Source organism: Trichomycterus rosablanca, chromosome 8 (genome assembly GCF_030014385.1).
Source record: "Trichomycterus rosablanca isolate fTriRos1 chromosome 8, fTriRos1.hap1, whole genome shotgun sequence".
NCBI classification, from domain to species: Eukaryota; Metazoa; Chordata; class Actinopteri; order Siluriformes; family Trichomycteridae; genus Trichomycterus; species Trichomycterus rosablanca.
In genome coordinates, this window is record NC_085995.1 from 30,439,969 (window position 1) to 30,466,794 (window position 26,826).

Consider the following 26,826-nt stretch of genomic DNA (forward strand, 5'->3'; position numbering starts at 1 on the left):
GAGGTGGACATCAGATGGCGCTAAATCCAGACTACAAGCTCTATCTCAGTCTCTCAGACATGCCCAATTACTACTCCTCCCACCCTCACCGTTTCCAATGGAAATATATAACTTTTTGAAGATCCCTCGTATATTTTCTGTATTTTTAATGCAGTTAAAAATAGATTTAAATACATTTTAATAGAATTGCAATAAGACAAAAATGTATTTGTCAATAAGCACTTTATATAATGTAGCATTTTGTCACAAAAAAACATTCATATGTTTGTCAACTGCCTATGTCAGTAAAGGTTATAATGTTATTATTGCAGCATAATCAATTTAAAAATGGTGGTATGTGACAGAACAGTAATGTCACATTAACACATTCATACAGTACACAATCTAATGTAAGGAGCTGAGCTGCAGAGACACAACACATAGATGGCATGCTGCATGACGTTTACAGTAGTATAATTTCAGATGGCTGTTATTATGGGTGTAATGGGATGAAGTTAGAGCCCGTCTACTTCATCTGTCTAATAGGAGCAGGTATCTTGATGTCTTGGCCTTTTTCCAGCTTCTTCTCACACTCAATCAGGTAGGTCACTCCATCAATGACCGTCTGGACCAGCTGGACCTAAGTACACAACCAAACACACATACAGGAAAAAGAGTTTTCAGTCATTTGTTTGTTAATTTGTTAATAATAAATCAAAAAGTGTATGAAAGAAGATATAAGGCTGTATTTTTACTTTACCTCTGACTGGCCAAGTCTGTCCAGGTTAGAGATATCAAAAGTGCCCCCCACAGCAGCTGTGTCCACTCCGCCAGTGCCTCTTTTCTGTAGCCGCAAGTTCTCTAGGATCTTGGAGAAGCGAGGGTCCTATGCCAGAGCAGAAAACAAAAGTATTACAAAACCACTCGATTACGAAAATCCCAATTGGCATGAGTCTCTGCATTAAAGAAATTGATTTGAAACCTTTTTTCAACCAAAATATTGCTTGAAAAACTGTTTTGTCAGATACTGCTGCTGATTTAAAATGGAAGTCTATGGGAAAACAGGCACCATAGTGTATTTTAAGACAGACTTTTTTGATGTACAGCTCATATACACGTGTGCTGGAGACGTGTGGCTTTCCTCCACGAGTAACTGTCAGTGGGTACTTACCAGGGTTGCCTTTGAGCACCCCTTGATGTTTCTGAGATACTTCAACCCAGTCTTCTGGTTGTATTGATTTGGCCCTTATCAAAGTCACTTAGGTTTTTGGCTGCCCACATCTGCTGCATTCAACGTGTCAAACATTTACTACATCACTGACCGTGATATGCACAGATGTTACTAAATAGACATCGTCATGCACATTCTGGGGGATGGTTCTAATGTTAATGGATGTATGTAACACTTAAATTATTATGTAATTAAAATTTAATTGTTATAAACTTGCCATATATAAACACTGTTGAAAATGACAGTTTTATATATAAGGGAAAAAGTATTTTTGTAATTACACTGACCAACTGATCTTCTGTAAGATTTTAGGTACAATAGGCTTAAAAACTAGTTTGTGGTTGTTACAACAGCAAGATGCAAAAATATAAGATATAAAGTATATAAAAATACATAAAAAGTATTTAAAAATGACAGTTTTAACAAATATTGCACATATTCACATGTTTAAGCTGCTACTGTATCACTACACATGCACCAAATTACGGTTTAATTAATACCTTGCTTAGGCGGGGCAGTTTGACATGCACTCCAGCTCGCAGCCCTGTGCCAAGGTTGGATGGGCAGGTGAGGACATAACCCAGGTGCTCATTCCACATAAACTCCCAGCCTTTCTCCTGAATCAACCTCTCCACCTGCAGGGGGAAGACAAATTCAGCAATATATAAAAGTCATATGCTCAACAAATTTGTGCACATTTGTGGTTCAGTACACATGGGGTGTGTTCGTGAGCTCTCTACATAGGCAGCATTTTACGTCATACTACGTGCACTCCCAAGAATGGGCTGTTCGAAATCCTAGATGCCTTAATATGTTGTCTACTTAGGCATCTTAAAATGTCAACGTTATTTTGACACAAGAACGAGTGAGCATCGGAAGCGTCCTTAGTGATCAAGGCAATCCCAGCATTCAGTGCGGCAGCTCTTCTCTCACAGAAAAATTTAAAAATAAAAGGCTGACGGTGTGGAGAAACGAGTTATTTTCAAATGTTAATAAATTATTATTGATTTTTAACTTGTATAAACTTGCACAAGTGTTATTATTTGCAAGTTCGGGTTTGTCAGTGAATCTAACCGTTTTGTTCACATGAATAATTGTTTCAGCCTGTGATTTGGAACAGCCTGTAACTTAGATTAGGTTAGATCAGTTAATTTAAACTGTGGTTACAGTGCAGGAAGAACAATGCTGACCTCTGCAACTCCTGCCAGTCTATTCAATTTTCACTGTTTCTAGTTCAGATGAGCAGCCTTACAGACCACGTATAGCTGTAGTTTCATATTCTTTCCAGTCAGTTCTTTATGATGAATTGAACAGAGCTGTGATGTTTGTTCAGTGCTTTTAAGCTGGTCTTGTATGATTTGTTTACAGCAACTATTATTTCTCATATAAATATATTGCCAGCTTGCAGTAAACACATTAAATAAGAACAGCTTGTGTTACTTCAGTGTTGCTATAAGGAATGAGAGATGAGTGAGTTCACCTCTTGAAGGCCCCTGCAGAAGCGCTCGAAGACCCTCCTCATGTTGCCCCCTTTTTCCATGGAGATAACCCGAGTGTGGTCCTCTTCGTTGACCCATATTAAGAAGGTTTTCTCATTGTTGTGCCTGAAATGTTCAGACAAGAATTGATTAAACACAAAACAATTAGAAAGTCCAGAGAAGGTATCCTGTTATAATGAAATAACAGACAAGGCAAATGTGCAAAGTGTTTTTCTCTGGTATTTTTATCAGTGTTAATCTGTCAGTTAATTAATGTTAACTCTTTCTCCCAACAAAATAAAACTTATTTTGAAATCTATGCCAGTAATGTTATTATTTTACTGTTCAGTGGTGCAGTAGTAGAATGTAAATCTAATCTAATGAGGACCATCAAAACTTTTGACTGGATCCACTTTGGGGCTGCCTGATTATACGTAAATAATACACACCAGGCTGCAAAATTTATCTATCTAAGTAATTATTGCTCAGTGTTAACTATGATATTCTGCAGTGGGTCTGTAAAGATGCAAATTATTTGAGGGAATCCTTAATAGAGAGCTAAGGCTAATGTGAAAAACAAAGCAGTATCTACCCAAACTCACTTTTCTGCATTTATTCAAATCTACTGTGTTAGTGATATACCAGTTTTACATTCATGCATGTCACAATAGCATTGCTAGACACTAAAGCAGTATCTTATTTTAGAAGCAATTCAATATTATTTAAGCTCAAATGTGCACCAAGTCAAAGGCCAGTTGCCCTGGCAGCCAAGATGCCATACATATGCTTACATTTGGAGAAGAGATTGCTGTCACGTTAATGTAAGTGATCACTCACTCTCTTAACCGCTTATCCAATTAGGGCCAGGCGGAGAGGGGGGTGGGGGGTTCTGGATCCCAGATTTTCAATGGGGGCAAGGCACACAGTAACACCCTGGACGGGGCGCCAGTCCATCACAGGGCACACACACACCCATTCACCTATAGGGTGTTAACAATTCAGTGTCTCCAATCAACCTGACTACATGTTTTTGGACTGTGGGAGGAAACCAGAGCTCCCGGAGGAAACCCACACAGACACGGGGAGAACACGCAAACTCCACACAGAAAGGACCTGGACAGCCCTGCCTGGGGATAGAACCCAGGACCTTCTTGCTGTGAGGCGACAGTGCTACCCACTTAGCCACCATGCCGCCCTATGTAAGTGATCAGTTTGTCCTAAATAAATATTAAACACTTATTTTACCATGTCATCAATCTAGATCTTTAGGCTTCAACTAAGGTGACTCTTACCAGATGCCTCTAGCGTCTGGCCAATCCCGTGCCATTCCTGCACATGTCAAAAGAGGCGAAACTGGCTTATCAAACAGGAAATGATCCTGTGGGAACAAACAGATGTGCATGTTAAAGAATGGACTGATTTCTTTGTCAGGCATATACATTTAGCTCACTATTTCAGAACAGTTTAAAACAGGCCGTCATATATGGTAGTATATTTAAGTACAAACCTTAAGATGTTTCTAAAAACAGTGAATCAACTGGCTACATTTAAGCAAATACAGTAAAAAGACAATACATTTATAGTTTAATCTAACTTGGCATTCTATTATTATTATTATTATAAATTATTGCTTATTCTGAAATACACCCCCAAATCAGAAAATGTTGGGACAGTATGAAAAATGCAAAAAAAAAAAACTTGCAGTGTTTCTTACATGTACTTCAACTTTTATTTCATCGCAGACAGTATGAACCCAAGATTTTGTTTGGTCAACTTCATATCAGTTGTTAATATACATCCATTTGTGCATTTTTTAAATGAGCTGTCCCAACATTTTCCTTCTTACTGCTGATATGTGGCAAGTTGTAACAAGTTTTTTAAAAATTACGTAAACAGGTGATGCAATCAAGAGAGGCCTAGTGCTTTGTAAACAAAGATAGACCAATGCTTTCCATTCAGCTTAAAATCTGTGCTAAGTCTGGTATGAAAACCAGATCCGCTGTGGTGACTCCTAAATACAGGAGCAGCCGAAAGAAAAAAAGTAGTTTTAAATTACATAACCATGTAATTTAAACAACTGTTGTAAAAGCACAGCACAGGGAAACATCTCACAAAACAGAACAGAACAGCAGGAGCTTTTTTTTTTTTTTTTTTTACGCATTTTCTCCCCATTTTCCTCCCAATTTAGCACACTCAATTTTGTCTTCCAGAGATACCAGATTGCATCTGAGGAGAGCATGTCACTGTACAGCCCTCCTCTTCTCGCCCCTACATTCTGCACAGGCGTCTCTTCTGCCAATCAGGGTCCTTACACAGCATATGAAGACCCACCCACCCACACATAGTCCGGCCCCCACCCTGCAGATACAGTGGCCAATTAGTATCTGCTGCAGGCACTGCCAATTATGCCCGCTAGATGGCACCCAGCCGAATGGAGGCAACACCGAGTTTCAAACCAAGGAGTTCAGAAACTCTGTGTTAGTGTGCTAGCGGAAAATCCTGCGGCGCAGCAGGAGCTATTTGTCTATTAATAAATTTACTGTTCCCAGCATTCTCAAGCACTGTAACAATTGCAGGACAGATACTCACATCAATGAGCTGCTGTTGTTCTTCCTCAGTCATCTCAGTCAGACTGTAGTATTTGCCTGCCAGGTTACCCTGCAACCCAGAAAGGGCGTTTACCACCACCCGCTCCACCTCTCTGCGCTCAGCACGTGTGCAGGCCGGAGGCAGACTCAGACCTCTGATACCGCGGCCCGTCCGCACCCTCGACGACAACACATATTTCTCATCAAACATACCACCCCGTATCTGTGGAAAGAAATTCATTTAGTTTTATTATATTTAAATACAGTTTTTTTAGAATTAGCAGGAAATCTTGGTTTTAAAAGTACGTAGCATAAAAATATGGGTCAAAATGTTTCCCACAACACATTGTATTAGCAGCTAAAATATTACAGTAATAAAAATATGCCAACAGTTTATAAATCTGCCTACCTTACTGGAATCAAGGTCAGTAGGATGCTTCATAGTGTGTGGGTCATAGCCGTTGTGTCTTTCAGTGATGACTGGGTCAAAAAGATCAGCAAACACCTGTTAAAAAAATACAATTTTAGCTGCAAACCCAATTTCCCCCAAAAACTAAAACATCTTATTGTAAAATGCAATAAAAAAAGAATCAAAGATTTGTTAAGTCTCTTAAATCTTTATTTAAAAGATTTCTGATGTTTTCACTGATATACTTCATTGTATTTTGTAAACAGAAACACAGAAGTTGATGCATGTACTCGTGTATATGTATATACGCCAAATAAAGGCATTCTAAAGCAAGCAATGATGGGTCGTGGCTCACCACTTTGTGCCACACTGTAGGACAGAATTGGCAATCAGTTCAAAAATAACATTTCTCTATGCAAGATTACAAATAATTTAGCCTTTCACCAACTACTGTTAACTGTATAAGGTGGATAAGAGAATGCTGTTGTTTATGTTGCTTTAAATTACCCCCTATGTGGCGTCCCACCACCCACACCAGGTTAAAGTGGTTAGGCAAAGTAAATAAATTAACGTATGCCTCTATATAGTGGCATTAACCATATTCAAAACATGTGGTGATTTTATAAATAATGCCCTCACCTCGTATGTCTCCTCATCTCCTGCCACCATGCCTACAGTCTTAATGAACGGGTGCCCAGGGTTGTCCACACCTGTCTGAATGGCCTGATCCAGTGTAAAGCCACTTGGAGTGGCTTTGTCACACAGCTTGGCATATAAGGCAGGTGTCAGGTGACTGGCCATGCAGTTGTTATGCTTCCGTAAATCCGGGTATTCTGCACTGTAAGGAAAAGAGATTACTGAATTTAGTAGGGTATAGCCTGAGCTATACTGTTTGTTGTGCATGCGTTGGTATGGACAGTACAACTGTCATCCAAACTGTGTGATATTCACTGTTCTATTTGATGTGTTTTTCCCTTTTTCTCCCAATCTAGTTGTATCCAATTACCAGGTTGTATCTCTCCACAGCACGGGTTAGCAGCAGTGGAGGGCCTCATCTAATATGTACCCCCTCCAACACATGTGCAGTTGCCAACTATTTCTTTTCACCTTCTTTTCAGCTGTAACGTGTACAGAGCGTCACACAGTGATCTCCATTATTCCTTGTCTCTGTGCAGGCACCATCAACTGGCCAGCATAGGCCTTAATTGCAGAAATGATGAGGAATCCCTTCGGCCCTCCCACCCAGCAGACATTAGCCAATTGTGTCTGCGTGTAGGTACCCGGCCGGCCGATAGCAACCTTAACACTGGTGGGTGAGCGTGTTTTACCACCTAAGCCTTCTGAGTAGCCCAAACTTTGTGCTTAACAACTATGAGAGAAAATTTGTAACCCATTTGGAATACATAAAATTTCTGCATTACTTGTGATGTGGTGTGATTTTAGCTAAGTCAAAATAATTGATAAACAGATTATGACTGACTTATTAACAAATAATTGTGCTTTTTATGTTTTTTATTAATCAGTTCACAAGGTTATATCGAACAAAGTCATGGACAATTGAGTGTCTCCATTTCACCTTACTTGCACGTTTTTGGACTGTGGGAGGAAACCGGAGCACCCGGGGGAAACCCACGCAGACACGGGGAGAACATGCAAACGCCACACAGAAAGGACTGCCCCGAACCACCTGGGGATCAAATCCCAGGACCTTCTTGCTGTGAGGCGACAGTGCTACCCACTTAGCCATGGTGCCACCCGAAAGCTCATGTAAATCCCTATATTTCATAACCAGTAGAACCTACAGGGGTTGGACAAAATAACTGAAACACCTGGTTTTAGACCACAATAATTTATTAGTATGGTGTAGGGCCTCCTTTTGCGGCCAATACAGCGTCAATTCGTCTTGGAAATGACATATACAAGTCCTGCACAGTGGTCAGAGGGATTTTAAGCCATTCTTCTTGCAGGATAGTGGCCAGGTCACTACGTGATGCTGGTGGAGGAAAACGTTTCCTGACTCGCTTCTCCAAAACACCCCAAAGTGGCTCAATAATATTTAGATCTGGTGACTGTGCAGGCCATGGGAGATGTTCAACTTCACTTTCATGTTCATCAAACCAATCTTTCACCAGTCTTGCTGTGTGTATTGGTACATTGTCATCCTGATACACGGCACCGCCATTGGATGCACATGGTCCTCCAGAATGGTTCGGTAGTCCTTGGCAGTGACGCGCCCATCTAGCACAAGTATTGGGCCAAGGGAATGCCATGATATGGCAGCCCAAACCATCACTGATCCACCCCCATGCTTCACTCTGGGCATGCAACAGTCTGGGTGGTACGCTTCTTTGGGGCTTCTCCACACCGTAACTCTCCCAGATGTGGGGAAAACAGTAAAGGTGGACTCATCAGAGAACAATACATGTTTCACATTGTCCACAGCCCAAGATTTGCGCTCCTTGCACCATTGAAACCGACGTTTGGCATTGGCACGAGTGACCAAAGGTTTGGCTATAGCAGCCCGGCCGTGTATATCGACCCTGTGGAGCTCCCGACGGACAGTTCTGGTGGAAACAGGAGAGTTGAGGTGCACATTTAATTCTGCCGTGATTTGGGCAGCCGTGGTTTTATGTTTTTTGGATACAATCCGGGTTAGCACCCGAACATCCCTTTCAGACAGCTTCCTCTTGCGTCCACAGTTAATCCTGTTGGATGTGGTTTGTCCTTCTTGGTGGTATGCTGACATTACCCTGGATACCGTGGCTCTTGATACATCACAAAGACTTGCTGTCTTGGTCACAGATGCGCCAGCAAGACGTGCACCAACAATTTGTCCTCTTTTGAACTCTGGTATGTCACCCATAATGTTGTGTGCATTGCAATATTTTGAGCAAAACTGTGCTCTTACCCTGCTAATTGAACCTTCACACTCTGCTCTTACTGGTGCAATGTGCAATTACTGAAGATTGGCCACCAGACTGGTCCAATTTAGCCATGAAACCTCCCACACTAAAATGACAGGGGTTTCAGTTATTTTGTCCAACCCCTGTATTTTAGCAGTACCAGTGTTTTCTGTAGCAGGAGGAATTGAGAATTTTTGTCCAGGATGGGAACAGGGATTATTGTTAACTGGAATCTTGACAATCTTGATAAGTGAAAGTAAAAAAGTGGCTTTTTACTTAGGCAAAATCTCAAAATGTAATAAGGTATCCAGCCTGAATTATGAATGATTAATCAATTAGTGTGTCTAATTAAGCCATGGATATTTAAATGTGTTTGTCATTTAACTTAGATACCAATCACATTGTTAAGTTATTGTTAAGTTATTTAAAGACAAAACCTGCTATGTTTCTTTTCTGTATGTATAAATACGTGCAGAACATTTGATACTTTGGATGTAAAGGCATTAAGTCGTTAGGAATTTATAATTCACAGCACTGAGGACAACCATCGCCATTTTGGCTGGATGGAAAGATCCAGCAACAGCGTTTGCATTTATTTGCAGCTACCATTGTTAACCTGGGACGTTCCAAACTATCATATAGAAACATTTTATAAAACAAGAAATGTCAAAAAATTGATAAAAATCATATTTATTTATATACAAAACTCCAGTGCTTCACATTTACAGTTATACGTGTGCTGTACTGATTTGCGCTCGAGCCTACTATAATAAAACTGGTGCAGAATGCATGTAGAATGTATATAGGCTGATCGGCTGCAACTATTACACATGTTAAAAAAATTATTGTATATTTGTACATTTATATCCCCACGTTTTATATTAGCTCACACTGTTTTGGATATTACTGATAAATAAATGAGATCAGGTTTGGATATAACCTCTAAATGACAGGACATACAATGACAATGGAATGATGACGTCGCTACAGGCTTATCCAAATTACTACACGAGACGTGGACTACGTGCCAAAGCGCACACACAAGCATGTCCACGTAAGCATTATACAAGCCGTAATATTTGAATGCACAGCTTCATGGTGGCGATGTAACTGTTGTCCATTCCCACAGTGAGAATCGGTGTAACCTACCTGGCCGGGTACAGTCTCCGGACCTGCGCTGCAGCGCTCACATTCTCTCTGTTCAGATACAATCCAGCACTGAGAGAACCTGCGCCCACCAGAGACAGCAGACCCAGTCTCCTCCTGGAGGACAAAATCCGTCCGAAGTTAGCAGCCATGATGATAAGGAAAATCCGCTGGAGGAAACGCTTCAGAGGTCGGGATCTGATGGTGAAAACGAGGCAGTGTTGGTGGGTTGAGGAGTGAATGAATGCGGGGGAACGCAGTGCAGCGCTATGCTGTAGAACTGAGAGCAGCACTGAGTCACCAGCCTCCCTCCCCTCCCCGAAATTAACCATACACTGTGATCATGAATCACATCCGCACAGCACAAGCACTTCTCTTTTTGAACGTATAGTAAACTTATTATATTAAATTAGATGTTTTTTTAAATTTGACGGACTAAAAGCTTTCTCACGGAACCCTGTAGTACAGCGATGAATGGGAGTTATTTGACAATGAATGGTTGGTTGGCATGGGATTGGCTGCAGGGAGGCCCATTCTAAAACAGCATAAATTAGCATGCACTCCTTCCCTGTTTTAGGGCTTCTGAACAAACATAATGGAAGGTGCAGATCTACTATATTTGCATAGGGTTTGTCACATTTGACTGCATATTTAGTATATAACAACACGTTCAGGGTATGCAATATACTCATGCAATACGATTCTCACACTTAGTTTCACTTCACAATCAGAAGTGGATTGAGGAATAATTTCTTAGTTCTTATAATCATGCAGGGCCCTCTAATGATGCAACCAAGGTTGCCAACTTTCAGAACTGGAAATAAGGAACACCCTGGGCTGGCGGGTTGGCGAAAGACATAGGGTGTGGGGGGGCGGTTAGGGTTGCACCTATAAAAAATATAACGGGTCTTACACCGTCATAGGAACATTATCAAAATGTTTTATTCAGGCTGTTTAACATTTATTATTTTCATTCTTTATTATAATAAATCAGAACCATATTTTAGGCAAAACATCATGCATAAAGAACATCATGTAACATTTTTTCTTAATAGTGCAAACAACATTTTTACATAATCCATCTTCACACTGACATGCAGCCCCGGTTCTGGACTGCATTGCTTAGGGGGGCAGTGAGAAAATCGGGATGGGGGGGTCAATGCCCACCCCCGCGCCCCCATAGCGCTGGCCCTGCTTGTGTTACTTTATTTTCACCCTAAGCCGGATTCGAACCTAGGGCGGAAAAATATGCGCGCTGCGCTCTGCCCACTGCGCTACTCAAACAGCAGAGTATTAAACAGGTTGTTGTGCTGATATGCCTGCGCACACATAGCGTTACTAACACTAAAAGTGAACACTACTTAAAATAATAATCGAACGCTTTCTAATTCCCACGGTAGCAGCAGTTTCATACATATCGGCCTGTCTCAGTCTAATCTGCAGCATTTTGCTCCCATTGATAAAAATACGGAACAAAGCGCGTCCTGTATCAGTTCAATACGAAATACCACATTTAGTTTCCAAATAAGGAACGATTCCGTATTTTACGGGACGGTTGGCAACCCTAGATGCAATGGTCTTTTACAGGTAGCCCACCACTGCTAAGATCTGGGTTAGAATCTTAAAGGTACTATCGGCTGGCTGAGCGTCTACACAGACATGATTGGCTATGTCTGAAGGTCTGGTCGAAGCCTTATGACGGATTGGTGCTCTGGCCAGGGTATTCCTGCCTTGCAACCCTGATCAGGTTAAAGCAGTTGATGAAAACAAAATAATCTTGCAGAGATGCTAGAAGCTAATGTAGCTAATATGCAATTAAAGTTTATGGTCATATATGAAGGGGCACACCAAAAAGTTTCTATTTTCAATAGATGGGAATGCTAGCCCACACTGTCAGCATTTTCACAGGGCCATTTTATAGATTACACTTAATTCATGACTTAATCAGTTTGCAATTACATAACAAAAAAAAGACCTAGTAAAGGCATAATTTATTAAGATTTATGATGGCTCTGTATTCTGGATAGCAGCTCAACTACAAGCTCGTAATACTATGCCTGATGAATGAAATCAGGAAATGCGATTGTTCGGATTTGCTGATCAAAGGTCAAGAACGTATAATACAGGGATAATATATTTTATAACAATGCATGAAATAAAGTTAAACCGGAACAGTTACACATCTAATTTGTAAAAAATATCACTGTGAACTAGTTCATTATTTAGCTAATAGCTGTTCATACAAAAAGATCTGTGCATAAAAAAAAACAGCATTAAACATGATACATATACAGAAATAAACTAAAATAAAAGCAACTAAATTAACACATGTGACTGTGTATTTGTACATTTTTATGTTTTATGAAGAAAAAAGTCAACTTACTGTGTGATATGATCTGCAGATAGAGCAAGCAGGTGCCCTTGACCAACTGAGGGAAGAGGCAAAGTTAGGTAAAGAACTGAGGTGAGGTGAACAGGTAAAGAAAAGAGGTGTGTCTTTTGTGCCTTGGTGATGTTTAACCCTTAACTTACCAGTCCAGCCTAATACTCCAGTGCCCTCAAAAATCTTCTCTTTGTTTTAATGATTTAAGTGAAAATACAAAAGTCAAAATCAAAGATGGTGTGGCATAAAATCCAAGATGCTAAAATACAGGTGACACTGTTCACTGTCAAGCGGGCCTAGGCTGAGAAGGTACATTGCAAGAAAACACGCTGTTTCTTTAAATTCAGCACTATAAGACTAGAATAATGTTTGTTGCTGAAATAATGAAGAAAAAGAAGGACCAAAGACCACTTTCTCGTATTTCAGCCGGCCTGGACAGTGACACCTCTTTTCAGCGGCTTCTTTATTATGACAGACCTGCTTTTTGGCGGTTCTTGGATTACATCTGACCATCTGGATTCATTTCTTATCAGTATGAGATGAGTTTCCATTCTATCTCCCTGGCCAAAACAGTGTTATGCTTTTACAATTCATGTTTGTACAAATGATTTGGGCCCAAAGTTGCTTAGAAGTGACACAACAAGTGCTGACAACAAACTAAATGTCTTGTCCCATTTCAAGTTTAGCTTTTGTTTTATTGTCATTCTTTTGAGTCAAGGTGCTATGCAACACTTAGCAATATACATTCATGTAATACACAGAGACATTTATTATTTACTGCTGAAAACTAGACAATACATTAACCTGGTAAAATGTATTTTAAACATCTGTGTGTAACCTTTATAATTATAATTTAAGTTCTCTGATTTATTTATATGGTCATTTCCCCAGCATCAGTGTTTTAAAAGCACATACTTTTCTTTTCATCGTAGAATAGAACAAATAAATATGCACCACTGAATCATGTTGTAATCATCTTGCAATCTTTTAAGACAAAGAAAGCTTTGAGCCCACACAGGTTGGAGCACCATTCCTATCCAATTCTTTGCACACAACTCAGAAAATGATGATACAGAAAATGTTCATTTTCTAATTTTACTTTTACATAAATCCAGTCAGCCCTGCAACAAGGACTGCAATTACTATTTGTTTAAAAGTATAGGTGGCCATTAGATTTGTTAGCTGTTGTGCTAAGGTGTAATTCTACAAATTGAGAAATGTTACATTTCAGAGACTTCATCTAAGCAAAGAATTTATACCGATTTATACTGATTAAACCTGTTTCATTAAACTCTCTTCATATAAAAAGGAACAATTAGTAATTAATTTGTTCAGAAAATGTTATTTGGCAACAGGATTGGGTTTAAGTTACGGTACTGTTGGGTCCACTGCCACATGAACACGGGCACAGGAGGACAGGAAAACACCTTAAACAGCGTGGCAGTCCATCGCCGGACTAAGTCACCCTTTGCTCACTTACTTCAGAGCAATTTATCATACTGGTATATAACGAGTTAACATTAAGTCATTGCATTACCTTTACGTCATGAGAAAAGATTTTACAGTAGATGGCTTATCTGCACATATTCACTGTAAGGAAAAAATAGGCCAGGGTTAAGTTCTCCACACCCACTCCTGATCAAAGGTCAATAAAATTCTGCACGTAGGCTGCTGGCAGCATATGACTAGCTTTAAAATATAAATTTTATATACGATATTTTTTTCTCCAAATCTACTCACTCACTCACTTTCTTAACCGCTTATCCAATTAGGGTCATTGGGGGGGAGGGGGGGCAGGATACTGGAGCCTATTCCAGCTTTTGAATGGGTGCAAGGCACACAATAACACCCTGGACTGTGCGCCAGTCCGTCGCAGGGCAGACACACATACACACACACCCATTCACCTATAGGGCATTTCGGTGTCTCCAATCAACCTGACTGCATGTTTTTGGACTGTGGTAGGAAACCCACGTAGACACCGGGAGAACATGCAAACTCTGCACAGAAAGGACCCGGACAGCCCTGCCTGGGGATCGAACCCAGGACCTTCCTGCTGTGAGGCGACAGTGCTACCCACCGAGCCACTGTGCTGCCCTCTCCCAATCTAGTAGTATCCAATTACCCAGTTATATCTCTTCTTCACTGCTGCAGACTACTTCCCTGACCAAGGAGGGCCGTTCCTAACACACACCTTCTGTGGTGAAATTGAATCTTTGTAATAATTTGACATTTGAGAAAGACACTCTTCCAAATAAACCAAAGCTTGGTTAAAAAATTAGTCCTGGACTATCGTAGAGTAGCCTTCCCAGTCTCCAGATTTAAATGGTGCCCAGCCATTCAAAACTGAATTTGCCAGATCAGTTGATCTTCATTCATTGCTCTGATGTTCAGTTCTGATGCCTGCATGCCTTTTGTAGTTGCTTTCAATAGTGAACAGGAGTTGGCATAGGCATTCTGACTGCTCTGCAACAACATACCCCATTAGCAGATGGGTTTGATAGACTACTCAGCACCAGTATTAATGTTGCAATTTGAGGCACAGTAATTATTGGTCTATAAAAGAGGTCATAAAGCCTTCATGTGCTCTGGAGTCATTAAGTCTTGGCTGGCCAACAAGCTGTTGGTGGTCCATGACTTGTCCCTTCTTGAACCACTGGTAGTAGGTACTTAGGACAGTGGTAGATCAGTGGTTAATGTAATAGGACTTGTGATAGTACGGCCATTGGTAAAAGCTCAACTACTGCCAGGTTGCCACTGGTGAACGCATTACCAACCCCCCCTTAGTCACTTTGGATTAAAGTGTCAGCCAAGTGTGGTAAATGTAAATGTCACCAGGGATTCCTCTGAGCACTTCTTGCTGTTTTATAGATACTTTTACTTGGTCGTCAGAACATAATTTGGCCCTTATCTGTCACTTAATATAATTATAATAATTTACTTTCTAAAACCTACTGTTGTTTTGGCTTTTACCCACCTGGGTTTCTATATATGAGCCTTAATTTAAAAAGTAAACAAATATAGCATTTGAATGGGGGGAGCCAAACATTACCATAAGACGTTAAACCCTTCCACCCAATCATAATGCATTGTGTTATAGCGCGTCAAAGCAGAATGGCCCAATAGCGCTATTGGATGTTGGTTAGCGCTCACGTGGTGCTGATATTCCGCACAGTGTAGCCGGTTACACGTGTTTGTCACGGAGGTGAGTTTCTATTCTTTATTTATGTTTACATTGTATTTATTCTTATAACATGTATTGTACTTCTACAACGCTACTGTTTACTTTGTAGTCATACGTTGTTTCTTTCTCTATGGTGTGGATTTGTAATTTGTATGAATGGTAGAATAGTAGGCCACGTGTGGTGTGGCTAGTCATTATCTGCTGTTTCTATATGTGACATCAGCGGTTTAAAACAGTTTTTTTTAAATAAATAATGTAAAAAAATGTAGCGATCCAGTTTATTGCAGAAGCACACAGACTCTTACTAGCTACGTTAATGTCATGTGGTAACAGCCAACGTTTCCCATCAAACTGTCACTTCAGTCACACTAGAAAGCATCAAGGAATATGTACACAGTTTTCTGTTTACCTGTAATTAGTAGGTATACATACACACGTGTGTGTGTGTGTGTGTGTGTGTGTGTGTGTGTGTGTGTGTGTGTGTGTGTGTGTATATACAGTGTATCACAAAAGTGAGTACACCCCTCACATTTCTGCAAATATTTCATTATATCTTTTCATGGGACAACACTATAGACATGAAACTTGGATATAACTTAGAGTAGTCAGTGTACAGCTTGTATAGCAGTGTAGATTTACTGTCTTCTGAAAATAATTCAACACACAGCCATTAATGTCTAAATAGCTGGCAACATAAGTGAGTACACCCCACAGTGAACATGTCCAAATTGTGCCCAAATGTGTCGTTGTCCCTCCCTGGTGTCATGTGTCAAGGTCCCAGGTGTAAATGGGGAGCAGGGCTGTTAAATTTGGTGTTTTGGGTACAATTCTCTCATACTGGCCACTGGATATTCAACATGGCACCTCATGGCAAAGAACTCTCTGAGGATGTGAGAAATAGAATTGTTGCTCTCCACAAAGATGGCCTGGGCTATAAGAAGATTGCTAACACCCTGAAACTGAGCTACAGCATGGTGGCCAAGGTCATACAGCGGTTTTCCAGGACAGGTTCCACTCAAAACTAGGGCTGTCGCGCTAATCGCAATTTTGAAATACCGCGGTATAGACCAGCCAACCGCAGGGCATGCCAAACAACCGCATCACCGCGATATTCACGTTTTTTCTTTCTTCCTTCTCTTTTTATTTTATTTTTATTTTTTTTTGGTGCAGGGTCCATCTTGTTTTATACTCTTACATTCGGGCGTAATAAATGTTAAATAAATTCATAATGAAAATTAGCTATGAGCGTCATTTTCCCAACAACTGTTCCTATCCGTTGCTGCTGAGTGTCAGGCTTTGTGTTTTAAAATGTAAACAATTGCAACATGAATTATAGGCAAGTTTATTAATGATCAAATTGAGTTCACACTCAATAAATACTTGTAATTTAGACTATATTCAAACAGCCTTGGTGTACTAAAGCACTTAATGACGGTTAATATGGCATTGCAGCCTGCAAATATTCTCTTGCTCGCTTGATGGAATGGTTTAAATGTATTTTTTTCGTTGAATAAAAATGTATTGAAACGAATAATAACTTAAATTGTAGTAGATATTGTTATGTTAATTATACCTACTAAATAGATAGTTAATAGTGGCGCGATAACCGGGCTAGATCTCCTCTGCTGTGTAAAGTCGCGTGTAAGTACAGTACACGTATATTAGTGTAACGAGCACACACACACCATCAGAGAGAGTTTTAGTACCGAGGGGAACATCACTACCCCACTCAGATCCTCTCTAAACCACATCAGGTGAACATGTTGGTTCGTCTAGCGCGCATGATAACGCAGGTTTAAACTTTTACAGACTTTATTCTTTTTTTTTTTTTTTTTACCATATTTTGATTAGATGTGCATTTAAAATATTTAGCCTAAACACTTTTTTTTTCGTTTCACAGTGTTTATCTAGCCTAGGCTAGAAGCTTAATTTAAACCTTTTTTTTTAATAGAGAAAAGACGCACATCCCTGCTCTGTTTTGTAATTAACATTAAACACGCATTTCATTGGTCTTAAAGCCGTCTCATCTTTGTCATTATAAAGCAATAATATACCGAATCATAGCCTAACAATAAAGCTTGTTTATATAGCTCTAAAATCTAGATCAATTAAGTAATAAAAAAAAAAAAAAAAAAAATGGCGATATCACCGCATACCGCGATATTGAGACAGGTTGAATATCGCAAGGGGAAATTCTCTCACCGCGACAGCCCTACTCGGAACAGGCTTCGCCAGGGTCGACCAAAGAAGTTGAGTCCACGTGTTCGGCGTCATATCCAGAGGTTGGCTTTAAAAAATAGACACATGAGTGCTGCCAGCATTGCTGCAGAGGTTGAAGACGTGGGAGGTCAGCCTGTCAGTGCTCAGACCATACGCCGCACACTGCATCAACTCGGTCTTCATGGTCGTCATCCCAGAAGGAAGCTGACGCACAAGAAAGCCCTTGCTGAAGACAAGCAGTCCAAGAACATGGATTACTGGAATGCCCTGTGGTCTGACGAGACCAAGATAAACTTGTTTGGCTCAGATGGTGTCCAGCATGTGTGGCGGCGCCCTGGTGAGAAGTACCAAGACAACTGTATCTTGCCTACAGTCAAGCATGGTGGTGGTAGCATCATGGTCTTGGGCTGCATGAGTGTTGCTGGCACTGGGGAGCTGCAGTTCATTGAGGGAAACATGAATTCCAACATGTACTGTGACATTCTGAAACAGAGCATGATCCCCTCCCTTCGAAAACTGGGCCTCATGGCAGTTTTCCAACAGGATAACGACCCCAAACACAACCTCCAAGATGACAACTGCCTTGCTGAGGAAGCTGAAGGTAAAGGTGATGGACTAAACCCAATTGAGCACCTGTGGCGCATCCTCAAGTGGAAGGTGGAGGAGTTCAAGGTGTCTAACATCCACCAGCTCCGTGATGTCATCATGGAGGAGTGGAAGAGGATTCCAGTAGCAACCTGTGCAGCTCTGGTGAATTCCATGCCCAGGCGGGTTAAGGCAGTGCTGGATAATAATGGTGGTCACACAAAATATTGACACTTTGGGCACAATTTGGACATGTTCACTGTGGGGTGTACTCACTTATGTTGCCAGCTATTTAGACATTAATGGCTGTGTGTTGAGTTATTTTCAGAAGACAGTAAATCTACACTGCTATACAAGCTGTACACTGACTACTCTAAGTTATATCCAAGTTTTATTTCTATAGTGTTGTCCCATGAAAAGATATAATGAAATATTTGCAGAAATGTGAGGGGTGTACTCACTTTTGTGATACACTGTATGTGTGTATATATATATATATATATATATATATATATATATATATATATATATATATATATATATATATATATATATATATATATATATATACATATATATATATATATATATATATATATATATATATATATATATATACATATACACACACACACACACACACACACACACACAATATATACGTACAATACAAAGTATTCATTTTGTTTGTGTGTGTACTGTTTGTCTGTGCTGGTGAAATGAGTGTATTGAAGTGTTTACCTGTAATTAGTAGGTACACACACACACACACACAATATACATACAACACACAGTATTCATATTGTTTGTGTGTGTGGGTACTGTTTGTCCGCACTGGTGAAATGAGTGTATTGAAGTGTACTGTAATATCATATTATAATCAAGTTCTAACTTTAAATTCATCTTTTGTTCTATCAAAGTTGGTGCTTAATAACTGTTCTTATTTGGGATGTAAGGCTTGCCAGTATAGAAGGAATGTGTCTGTAAGCAGGGTACCAACTCAGCTCATGTACATTGAAGGTGTCCATTTTTTGCTGTGTCAGATTTCAGCATAGTGTGTTCACTATTAGTCAAGACAGTTTAAATATATGCAGTATGGTAAGGGGGACAGAAAGTCAGGATCACATTTTCACTCATTCTTTAATAATCTTCATATTTATTGTTTGTTTATGGTGGCATATGGGATCCTGGTAGATGAGTCGTAAGTGTATGTAAAACAGAGACCATGACCATCAGCTTGGGTGTCTGTCTTTTTTCATAGAAATGTAATATATATATACTGTATATGTATGTATATGTGTGTATATACAGTGTATCACAAAAGTGAGTACACCCCTCACATTTCTGCAAATATTTCATTATATCTTTTCATGGGACAACACTATAGACATGAAACTTGGATATAACTTAGAGTAGTCAGTGTACAGCTTGTATAGCAGTGTAGATTTACTGTCTTCTGAAAATAACTCAACACACAGCCATTAATGTCTAAATAGCTGGCAACATAAGTGAGTACACCCCACAGTGAACATGTCCAAATTCTGCCCAAATGTGTCGTTGTCCCTCCCTGGTGTCATGTGTCAAGGTCCCAGGTGTAAATGGGGAGCAGGGCTGTTAAATCTGGTGTTTTGGGTACAATTCTCTCATACTGGCCACTGGATATTCAACATGGCACCTCATGGCAAAGAACTCTCTGAGGATGTGAGAAATAGAATTGTTGCTCTCCACAAAGATGGCCTGGGCTATAAGAAGATTGCTAACACCCTGAAACTGAGCTACAGCATGGTGGCCAAGGTCATACAGCGGTTTTCCAGGACAGGTTCCACTCGGAACAGGCTTCGCCAGGGTCGACCAAAGAAGTTGAGTCCACGTGTTCGGCGTCATATCCAGAGGTTGGCTTTAAAAAATAGACACATGAGTGCTGCCAGCATTGCTGCAGAGGTTGAAGACGTGGGAGGTCAGCCTGTCAGTGCTCAGACCATACGCCGCACACTGCATCAACTCGGTCTGCATGGTCGTCATCCCAGAAGGAAGCTGACGCACAAGAAAGCCCGCAAACAGTTTGCTGAAGACAAGCAGTCCAAGAACATGGATTACTGGAATGCCCTGTGGTCTGACGAGACCAAGATAAACTTGTTTGGCTCAGATGGTGTCCAGCATGTGTGGCGGCGCCCTGGTGAGAAGTACCAAGACAACTGTATCTTGCCTACAGTCAAGCATGGTGGTGGTAGCATCATGGTCTTGGGCTGCATGAGTGTTGCTGGCACTGGGGAGCTGCAGTTCATTGAGGGAAACATGAATTCCAACATGTACTGTGACATTCTGAAACAGAGCATGATCCCCTCCCTTCGAAAAATGGCAGTTTTCCAACAGGATAACGACCCCAAACACAACCTCCAAGATGACAACTGCCTTGCTGAGGAAGCTGAAGGTAAAGGTGATGGACTAAACCCAATTGAGCACCTGTGGCGCATCCTCAAGTGGAAGGTGGAGGAGTTCAAGGTGTCTAACATCCACCAGCTCCGTGATGTCATCATGGAGGAGTGGAAGAGGATTCCAGTAGCAACCTGTGCAGCTCTGGTGAATTCCATGCCCAGGAGGGTTAAGGCAGTGCTGGATAATAATGGTGGTCACACAAAATATTGACACTTTGGGCACAATTTGGACATGTTCACTGTGGGGTGTACTCACTTATGTTGCCAGCTATTTAGACATAATGGCTGTGTGTTGAGTTATTTTCAGAAGACAGTAAATCTACACTGCTATACAAGTTGTACACTGACTACTCTAAGTTATATCCAAGTTTTATTTCTATAGTGTTGTCCCATGAAAAGATATAATAAAATATTTGCAGAAATGTGAGGGGTGTACTCACTTTTGTGATACACTGTATATATATATATATATATATATATATATATATATATATATATATATATATATATATATATATATATATATATATATAATTTTTTTTTTTTTTTTTTTTTTTTTCTACATAATTTACCGCTGTTAAAACAAGTTATATGTTACTGTTCCCTTTTAATAAATGGGCAGGTAGAGAATTTATTCATAATCATGTAGGATTAATCACCTAGCAAAACAATTAAAGGACTATAGTACATCCATAATTAGTTACTATTTGCCGCTGAAGTGCACTTTTAATGTTTTTCACGTGGTTGCCTGTGCTCTTGGTGTTTGTTAAAGCCAAATCATTTGATCATGTTGCATAACCTTGAATTGTACTTTTTAAACCCGAGTTATGAAATGCCACTTAAGTACAAAACCGTTGCCTTGTGCTATGATGTGTAACTGTTTTAATCCAACAGTTAATTTCTAGGTTATTGGGTTAGCTATTTGCATATTTAGTTTGCCTTGTGGCAAAAATAGGAACTGAAGAAGAGATATCTCTTGTGGCTGATTTACTACATAAAGGAAAACTGGGAAAGGAAAAACTTACTTGCAATAGACTTTGTATGGTAAATTCTCATATTTGCTATATTTAGAAATTAATTTTTTTTTTACTGTCCTGTCATATGTTTATTACAGAAGTAGCAACACTTCAAGCTACAATGTCTATATCTGCTCTCTGTAACGACATGACCGGACGAACAGCATGGGGACCCCTCAACGCAGGGCCAGCTGCATTTTGTTCTATATCAGCGAAAACGCACAGAAAGAGAAAACACAAGAAGAAAAAGAGAAATAAAACTGGGATAGACCAAGAATCTCCACATGAACCAAACAAATCCAATAAAAGGAAGCAGAGTGAGACACTGGAGCAGCTCAGTTCTTCACATTCTATCTGCAGCACACTTAGCACTTGTTCAAACAGTTCACAGGACTGTAACCAGGTTTGTAAAGCTAAAAGGGCCAAAATAAGCAGCATACCTGGAAGTACAAGTGACTCTGAGTGCACAGTTTCGGTGACTGACAACTGGGAAGTGGACAGTGGCTTCTCTTCTGAGATTAGTCCTCCGAGCAGTGGCCGAAGTTCTCCCTGTTTTGGGGTTCAGCACTCCATGCTGGTGGCTTTGGACTGTGAGATGGTTGGCACTGGCCTAAAAGGACAGTTCAGTGAGCTGGCACGTTGTAGTTTGTTAAATTATTCTGGAACTGTAATATATGACAAGTATATCTTGCCTTGCCAACCTGTCACAGACTACCGAACAAAGTGGAGTGGAATTAAGAAGGAGCACTTAATGCATGCTTTGCCTTATAACGAGGCAAGGGATGAGGTAAGAAACATCCAAGTCCTCTAGTATCAGAATTTTTGAAAGTAGTAGGGATGGTAGTTTTTTTTTCACCGATAACTGACAAGCGTATAGTATCCCATTAATATTTAAAATGCATCAGAAGAGTCTCATATTAACACGTCTTTATACTGTATTCAGTAAAAAACAACATAATATGGTGAACGAGGCAGTGATGTAGAACAGTAAAATGAACATAAACACTGAAAGCCAGGACACAGCTGTAAAATACACTAGCCCACCAGTGCTGACATTTTAAACTCGCAGGCTGTAATCTCAGCTATGTTATGGGCTGGCCGGGCACCTATACAAATAATACTTGGCTTGTCCAGAGGATGGGATTCCTCCAAGGCAACCTTCTGATTACTGTGCTGGTACCTTAACCACTGAGCTACCACTGCCCTGCATTGACAGTCTGTATATTAAATCTCATTCTTCTTTAGTGTTTTATACTTTATACTGTGACATGATGCAAAAAACTTTTTTTTTTAAATCCATAATTTAATTATTATAAATACATAGTTTTTTCTATTCAGATTAGAACAGTGCTCTTGTTCTATATGAATTTGTAACCTGAGATGGTGCTTGTGCACTGTGGGTGGCTGAGTCACCAGTCTGAACTTCCACACTCACAGTTCAAATAAGTCATTAGTCATTCGTTGTTGGTTAACCAGTTAATCAACCTCATCTCAAATGAAAAGTATTTTTACAATCAGTGGCAGCAAAACATAAGTGCCACATTAAAAGGGGTGAACTTTTATAACCATTTACAAAAATAAAGTATTTAGCAATGACGAGGAGAAAATATAGACATCTGCTGAGACATTTTGAACTACAGCAAACTGTTTATTTGGGAAATGACTTCTAATCAATTATTGGGGTGGCACAGTGGCTTAGTGGGTAGCACTGTTGCCTCACAGCAAGATAGTCCTGGGTTTGATTCCCATGTGGAGCGGCCCAGGTCATTTGCATGTTTTCCCAGAGTCTGTGTGGATTTCCTTTTGGACGTCTGATTTCCAAAAGACATGCAAGTTAGGTGACGCTGTTTGACATTGTACTGATGAGTCATGTGTAACCTGTAACTACCTGCCCTGCCATAAATGTAACAAATGTGTTTAAACCCTAATAAATATACACACATACGTCATATTGCCTAAAACTAGAACCCTACAGTCTTTGTATTTTTGTACAATTGCTTAGCTTATTATTGCAAATTATTAGATGTATTATGTATATTAGCACAAATATGTAAATAAATAAAATTTCTTTTTTCTGTTTCAGATTCTGCATATCCTTAAAGGGAAGATAATAATTGGCCATTCTTTAAGACATGACTTTGCTGTTTTGGGCATCACTGTACCACATCATATGATTAGAGATACTTCATCAATCCAGCTGCTGAGACAGATGTATGGTGAATCTTATAAATCCATCTCACTAAAAAGACTTTCTTGGAAATTTCTCAACAGGAGAATACAGGTACCATTATAATTTCTAACAAATAACTTCTAAGAAATTTTACAACTAACAATAACAAAGGTTTCAATACAGGATTAAAAAATATAAGCAATGAATGCATTTGGCTAAAGTGGAATAATATATTATTTTCAAAATGAGAAACAATGCAACTTAATACCGTAAATTGTGGACCAAGTTATATACACAAAATGTAGAATAGGTCATACAAAAATCACTCACCAATACTTAATAAAAGGAGACAACCCCCCAACATGTGAAAGATGCCAAACACAGCTCACAATAAAACATATTCTAATCAAATGCCCCAAATATACCCGAGAGAGACAACAGCTTCACGTACCTGAAACTGCTAAAGAAACCCTCAACCATGAACACCAAACCAAAATGAAAACAAAAATATAAATAAACAAATAGAATCAAGAAAAAATTACTTAAACTTTACACAGATTATGCCGTAAATAACACAGTGTATAAAGTGGCGTGAAAATCAAATAAATAATACAGTAAATTTCAATGTAAATATTTAAACAGTGTAGTTTTAAAGGGGCACATTAAATTAGAATTATATTAGGGGTTGTAAAGATTATTCAGACTACTGGGACTGCATGGATAGTGTTTTTTACTCAAATATATAGTCTTCTGTTTAGGTTTTCTGGCTTCTTAATGGCACATTTATTATTCCACCAATTGTATCGATCCATCTTGTTGTTGACGGTCCTATTTACCTATTTTACTCTCAGGCATATTTGTCTCTTTCATTGAACTGTTTTGGAGACAAAGTTAAGTAGAAGAAAATACAATTTTTAAGTTATGCATTAGTTTATTAAACAATGTAGTTGAATTTACAACAGCATGATGTGTAATGCATATGATTCAGTTATCAGAGTTTTGCATGTCAGTCCAGCCATTAATTTAGGTTGCATTAGCATGTTCTGAATCTGATGTGTGTAAGTTTAACATGATTTTGTTTTCTGTTTAGGTTGGCACAAATGGTCATTGTTCTGTAGAGGATGCTCGTGCTGCTCTTGATCTCTACAAGCTGGTGGAAGAGCAGTGGGAAAAATCTCTACAGGGACATTCAGATGTTTCTACTCAGTCCACGTCATCCATGGAGCACTACATGCAGGATCAGTACTGGCCTGAGAGTTTAATGGACTGCAGTTAGTGAGGAACCTAGTGCTGTATATAGCAGTGGTACCAGCCATAGTGAATGCAGGTTGATAGACCAGCCACAACGCAGCTTTGTCTGATTTTACTCGTAAAACTGGTATATATACACTTAGACCCATGGTACTCATTCATACTCACAATGAGCCAGAGTTACTGTAGGGTTGATTAATAGTTATGAACATATGCGATATGAAAACCTGCAACCACTGTGACTGTGAAAAATAGTGACTAGCACTGCCTTATACAGAAATGTACTGAATTGCAGCCACTTCATTGTGGGCTGTTTTCTTTCTTTTGGTAATGTAATGGCTAACATTTGTCATGTTTGACAGATCTATGGTCCATGTTACTACAGAACAGTAAACACCTCAGGTTTAGAAAAAGAAGCTGCTATTCAAAACATTCTACCAATCCAGATTCCCTAAACAATAATGTTTTGCTCGTAGTTTCCACCTAGTAGGAAAGGGTTAATTCTGGAAGATTCTTGGCTAAGCAGCTTATATGTCTAGCTCAAATTGGAAACCAATCTCTGTTTAGTGCCTCTGTTTACATAGTTTCACAACTGTTCTGATCCGTTTTAAGATTGTCCAGTCTTACACTAAGTATTAGTATAAGGAATAATACTGACCTACAATAATAGTGCCATCAGATTGGATTTGACCAATTGTATTAATTGTAAATGTGTCTGAACCTGGAATGACAAATATTTAATGTGAACATAGAACACAAACTACCTTAAAATATTGGAGCTTTTATGTCAGCATCTTATGTTCAATAGAAAGCATATCATGATGTACCTGATACAAATTTTGTGGGATGGGAGGGGCTCAGTGCACTTTTTAATTATGTAGTAGTTGGAAGTCAGTTTTGTTTATGGGGAGGTCCCACTGCAGTGGCATGATCAGGTAGCAACCACATCTGGTTTTGTGTTAAAGTAAATTGCAGAGATGAAAATTGAAACCACAGTTCCCTTTAGACTTAAAAACAGGTTGTGTATTCTGGTGCCCTGTGTGCATTGTTTTACATGCTATTTAATGTAAGCAGTGGGAATACTTGAAATACACTCCATATGATGTGGTTGTCACATCAGGTAGTGTGTGTGCCAGTATTTAATCTCTGTAAGCAAACTGAATATTATATATAATATAGTATATTAATGTCTAGGCCATATTTGTACAACGTTTGTACTTGTATTTGTACAAAAAGCTGTTGTGCATATTTATTGAATAAAGGAGGAAAGGTACTTGATTTCTTGTAATTATTTATTAAATTTTTCCTTGCTATGCCATTGCAGTGTTCCAAACTGCTGTCCCCATGTTATTAGCTAAACATATTATAAACATATGGGTAACAAATTATAAGGAATAACGGTTTCTTTTTTATGATGTTGGACCAAAGCATCTCCAGAATTGCTTGGCATACGTTCTAAAACTCGAGGAAGACGTGCATCAAGGCTTTTTCTGGTACCCGCACTCAAGTGGTGTCACAAACTTCCCCTGTCTGTTCAAACATCTGAGTCTCTCACTGTCTTCAAAAGACGATTAAAGACCCTCCTCTTCACTAAGCACTTAGGCTGAGCAATAACATGCACTTTACTAACCTTTTATAACATCTTGTTCATATAACATCTTTTAAAAAACTTGTTGTAACTGATTTTCAGCAGATTTGTATTCTTGGACTGTTAGGTTACATAAACTAGAGTAGGGTAATGTTTACTGTAGAAGTGCTTCTGTAAGTTGCTCTGGATAAGAGTGTCTGCTAAATGCTGAAAATGTTAATGTAATCTCTGGACTGGTACTGAAGGCACAGAAAGCCATT

General features: G+C 39.4%; 2 protein-coding genes across 2 annotated transcripts; one reads left to right on the forward strand and one right to left on the reverse strand.

Annotated features, from left to right (window-relative positions):
- Positions 1–205: 205 nt before the first annotated feature.
- ckmt1 (creatine kinase, mitochondrial 1) lies at positions 206–10,002 on the reverse strand. Its single transcript, XM_063000022.1, has 9 exons — positions 9,738–10,002; positions 6,325–6,523; positions 5,686–5,781; positions 5,278–5,499; positions 3,981–4,066; positions 2,691–2,814; positions 1,711–1,845; positions 740–865; positions 206–619 (listed from the first exon to the last, which is right to left on the reverse strand). The coding sequence occupies exons 1-9, from the start codon at positions 9,884–9,886 to the stop codon at positions 506–508; spliced, it is 1,251 nt and encodes a 416-aa protein (XP_062856092.1). The 5' UTR covers positions 9,887–10,002; the 3' UTR covers positions 206–505.
- Positions 10,003–15,276: 5,274 nt separating this feature from the next.
- isg20 (interferon stimulated exonuclease gene) lies at positions 15,277–26,251 on the forward strand. The gene is made up of 4 exons (XM_063000023.1): positions 15,277–15,322; positions 21,656–22,344; positions 23,641–23,838; positions 24,818–26,251. Exons 2-4 carry the CDS (start codon positions 21,679–21,681, stop codon positions 25,001–25,003), a joined length of 1,050 nt encoding a protein of 349 aa, XP_062856093.1. The 5' UTR covers positions 15,277–15,322; positions 21,656–21,678; the 3' UTR covers positions 25,004–26,251.
- The last annotated feature ends 575 nt before the right edge of the window (positions 26,252–26,826 follow it).